General features: G+C 43.6%; 1 protein-coding gene across 1 annotated transcript in view; it reads left to right on the top strand.

Moving 5' to 3' along the window:
• Positions 1–1,063: 1,063 nt before the first annotated feature.
• The window catches only part of LOC108519869 (uncharacterized), a gene marked incomplete at its 3' end in the record, with an annotated part of 724,835 nt that continues 721,043 nt past the window's right edge, over positions 1,064–4,855 (top strand). Inside the window, exons 1-2 of the mRNA XM_017859146.1 lie at positions 1,064–1,098; positions 1,335–1,747. Coding sequence (XP_017714635.1) covers positions 1,064–1,098; positions 1,335–1,747 — 448 coding nt within the window. The remainder of the gene's footprint in view (positions 1,099–1,334; positions 1,748–4,855) is intronic.

Here is a 4,855-nt window from a genome sequence, read left to right as displayed (position 1 = left end):
TTAGGCTTAGTAAGTACTTACTGACTTGAAATAGAAGGATGGGTGTTTACATCCAGATGAACACATGGAAAAAGAGAAAGGGTCAAACTAACTTATCAGTCATGCTAATTCAAAGCACAACAGATCTTTTGGTGCATTGACTATATTTCTGTCTTTACATTTTTGTTCTTGGCATTTGCTCTTCTTGTTTATCTGTGGGTTAATAAGTGATTTGGCTACTTGTTAAAGCACACTTGAATAGTGCTGCATGTCTGGAAAATTCAACGATGGCCTCCTGGGAGGAACAGACTGCCCCTTAGAGGATATTACTTACATTTTCTTTCTAAATGCGGGTGTGTTTGTGGAGTGGTCACTGTGGATTGTTTTTCAGAGCTTCTCTTGAGAATATGTAGAGTGGTGAATTACCAAAATCTCTCTACCCTGTTATCAGCATTAGTATTCATAATGATTTTATCAGGAGCAATTATTAATAACAATAATGAGAAGCTTGCCTGTAGGGTATTTTATCCTTTGGCACTATGTTCATAAGTTATTTGGTCTCCATAGCATCATGAAACCCCATGAAAACAGGGCTTGTTTTGTTATTTCAGATTATCTTACAAATAACGGCTCAGCTGACATTAGAAAGCAGGTTTATTTTGTTCATTTGTGTTTTGTAACTCAAAATGTGGTTCTTGAATCAGCAGCCTCTGCCACACCATTAAAAATACAGAATATCAGGCTCCACTCCAGACCTATTGGATCGCAATCAGAACTGTAATAAAATCCCAAGGTTATTCTTGTGCAAAGTAAAGTTTGAGAAACACCCACTTTAGGTCCTAGAGTAGAGCAACAAAAGGTATTTCATCCCTAGGGTACTGTAGTGTGTGCGCGCGTGTGCTTGTGAGAGAGAAAGGAGACAGGTAAGGGGACAGAAATCTCAGCAGGATATGGGTCCCTCCAGAGGAATTGGCATGTGGGATTTGTGGATGTGGGACTCCCCTGTATACTTGCAGTAGCTTCACCAGATTTCGTTGCATCTGCTGTCTAAGATTATTGAGGTTAGCGTTATTTATAGTTAAATATGAGAGTTGAGAGTGTGGGGGAAGTTGTTGTCAGGTACTGCACCCAAGCCGGGAGGATAAAGGAGCTAAGCACAAAAGGAAAGCCCCTTTTCGAGCCTCACTCAAAAAGCAGCTCACTCAAATCAGCTCACTCAAGCTCATTTCCAGTATCTCTAGTTTCTAGAAGCATTTCGCCTCCCCGTGTTTCCCCTTAACACCCACGACCCAATCACTCCATTAAAGCTAGTTCCTCGCCTCTAGTCTCCAGGTTTCTTTTTTCCTTGTCATCAGTCTCTCTCTCTCCCGGCACCCTCAGGCCGCGGGCCCCTCCCTCCGCGTGGGCTCGCACCTCTCCCCAGCCTGGTGCACCTGGGCTGACGCGGGCTCCGGACTTGTGCGGAGCGCCGCGAGCGCGGCGGAGGCAGAGGAGCGCTGGCTGCCACGTCCAGCCCGTGCGGGAGGGACAGCACGCGCTGCGCAACGGGGACCGTTCTCCTTGGCCGTGGCTCAGGGCTCGCGGCGACCACCGCCTTTGAAGCTGCGGGAGGGCAGCCGTGCGTCTCCTGGGACAGCCAGCCCCGGCGGCTGCTCCTCCCGGATGCCAGGGCCAGGGCGCCGGGCGGCCGCCAGCAGGAGAATGAAGAGCTCGGTGGGAGGAAGGAGAGAAAAGCTCCTGGGGGCGCCGAGAGCTCAGCACAGCCGCGGTAAGTTGAGTGCAAAAAGAGGTGTCTCGATTCAGGTGGCGGAGTTGGTTGGGGCAGGGGGCAAAGAGCTAGGGTTGCGCCCCTGTGGGATACCAGGCGCGAGGGGCTGGGGCTCACATGGGGGGCACGGAATGGACATTCGCACCGCCCAGACCTTGGACCACCTCGCCGGTATCCCGCACCATCGGTCCACACCCCCTGCCTCTTCTCGGTGCCACCGAGAAGAGATGTGAGGTTGCGGGGCCAGAGTGAAGAGCGCGGAGCTTGAGGGTCTCAGGTCACAGCTCACTGCTGAGAACCAAGGGTCAAGGGAGGCCGAGTCTTGGGGGGCGAGGTCAGCCTGGTTCTTACCAGAGTCGAGGGCTGGGCCACCCGGGAAGGACGTCCTGCTGTCTGTCTCCCACTGGGTGTATGCGAGGCGTGCTCCCTCTTCGGGGGAAACCTGGCGAAGTTGTTGGGATAAAGAAACACAGCGGGACAGCTTCCTGTTTCCTTTTCGTTTCCTTTCTTCTTCTTCTTTTTTCTTTTTTTTAAAATAAATACTTAAAAAAAGAGAGAGAGGGAGAGATGCACGCGTTTTGAGGGCAGGATAAGAAGCTATTGAGTTATATGAAGTCTCTCTCCAAGGAAATCACTTTGACATTTAGGGTGGGGTTGGGAGGCTGAGTGTAAGCCAGAGCTCCTGAATCTGATCGTCTTCTTGGCCGTCTAGTGCCTCTTTTTACGTTTCCATTGGGTACCTGGAGGACCAAATTAGAAGAAAGCACAGGGTTGTGTACCTTTTGACCTCTTGCATCTTGGGAGACGTTTTATTGTGTGTATGAATTTGGGTCACAGGACACCTGCAGCCTCCAAAGTAGTGTCACCCTATGTGAAATGCCCAATTCCAGATCAGTCCTCCTTACAGTCAGGCTTGTCCACCTCATGTGTTTCTGGAGATTGTGTTGATGGGTGGTTTAGCCCAAGGTGGTCTGTGATTTCAAACGAGTGATGCGTGGTTCCTGAGCATTGGAGTGTCTTTAATTCTGGAACCTTGAACTGATGGAGAACATCTGACATTCTGTAGGTGTAACTAAGGACCATAGAGCTGGCGCTGTTCTATGCTAATCCTGCGGTGTTCCCGGAATGTGATGGGGAAATCGTCTGTGTTCTGCTGAGTCTATTTGCTAGCTGGTCTGTTAAATGTGCCTTTCAGGTGACCACTGAATTCTGGTTCATGATGTTTTCTAAAACCGACTGGAAAGGTCTCCCTCCTTCTGGGTTGTCGTGCCACTCGTTGGCCTATGCTGGATAATTCAGTCACACTACTCTGGTCTCTAAGCATGAAAGGCAAATATGGGTCATTTCAAATTATGTAGATTGATGCAACACAGCATGTGCAGGGTTTGCTGCAATTTCTTCACATTTCTTTCCAGATGTTTTTTAGAAATTAACTTGAGCACTCTCTTCATGGAGCTAAAATGTAGACTGGGGGAGTGGGCAAACATCTTGAGTTAATGTATTATCTAAGATTTAAGGAAATGAAGTGCTGGAAGTTGTCTGTGTTAGGAGAAAGAGACCTGAGCCAAAAATCAGGGCTTCCGAATTATTTTTGCTCTACGACAATGTGACTGAAGAATCTTTGGGGTTACTTAATAATACTAATAATACCTAAAATGTGTCTCCCATTCACTGAGCACCAAACTCTACAGCTACAGTAAATGCATAACAATCCCAAGAAGGTGGCGTTGTTACCATTTCCATTCTGTAGACAAGGAAAAGGAGATTTAGAGATGTTAAATTGGGAAAAGTCCCAGAGTTAGTGTTTTGTAATCCAAGATTGCAGAACTCCAAAGTCAGTTGTTAACCCCTACACAACCTCTTTGAGCCCTACTTGAAAAATGAGAGTAATATACCTCTCTAAGTTTTAATTCCATGAAAAATTCATACAGTGATGGTAATATCATAGATTGATTCATACCCAACCATTTCAGGTATTTAATATAACAGAATGCAGAATTTGAGACATGAAATCAAATAAAAATTGTGTGGCACTTATATAATTCAGCCTGCCAGCTCTAGAGAGGGCAGAACACTGAGATCTTAGTGTTCATCTTGAATGACGTTCTTTGAGTCCTGTTATTGTAAATCAATAGTGCTGTATTATAGCCCTTGTCTTAACAATGTGTGATTTATAACATCAAACACGTCTGGTGCTAACATCATATTTGTATGGCTGTAGAGTTATCCTGAGGTCTACATGAACACTTTCGTATTTCAGCCAGCTTATAATTAAAGCTCAGATCCTGACAGGATTTTAAATTTCCATTAAGAGGTACAAGCAGCTTGTTTTAAAATTTCCTTTTTATTTTCAACAGTATTTTCAAAACAATTACTCCCCCTGCTGTGATTTACTATTTACCTGGTGCATCGAAAGTTCAATAATGAAAATGTTTGCAATTCAAGAAAACATAGTGTTTCATCTATAGTAACAAAGATTAGATGAGTCACATCTAACTTAGGGTTTTTTTTTTTGAAATTTAATTAAAACGTTGTATTTCTCATTGCCAAGTGTATGCAGGTAGCTGAGTATATAGCATCCATTATTTTCTTATAATCTCCAACTTCATAAACTCATTACTTATGAGTTCTTCAGCTACATAATGTTAGTACCTGTCTATAAAGATTTTGAGGTTTTAAAAGTAGGAGTAAGAACAAATAAGATAATGTTGTCATGTTTCTTCACTATATACTTTATTTTGAGAGTGATGATATATTTTAAGTCACAGATCTTATTCATACATGAATGGAATTATCAAATAAAAGTTGTATAAACCTGTTGGGATGCTAATGCTGTTAATATTCCAAATTTGGGAGCAGCTTTGGAAAATAGAAAATCTTTGAGAAATTAAAGATAACTTACTATGTTTCATTGTATTTGCATGGTACCTTACTGTTTTCAAATAAATCTGCATGTCTCATAATAACTTGCCTAGAGATTTGTTTTATTTTTTGGCGTAGGTAAGGAGGTTTTTATAGTAGCTAACATATTTAACCTTAGAACAGTATTAAAGTAATGAAAGTAATTATGAACTTGAATCGTCAAACTGCAAAATGTTTTACGACAAT

Source organism: Rhinopithecus bieti, unplaced genomic scaffold, assembly GCF_001698545.2.
Source record: "Rhinopithecus bieti isolate Rb0 unplaced genomic scaffold, ASM169854v2 scaffold_48680, whole genome shotgun sequence".
NCBI lineage: Eukaryota > Metazoa > Chordata > Mammalia > Primates > Cercopithecidae > Rhinopithecus > Rhinopithecus bieti.
The sequence above is the reverse complement of the archived record's forward strand: the minus strand, read 5'-3'. Positions and strand labels throughout refer to the sequence as shown.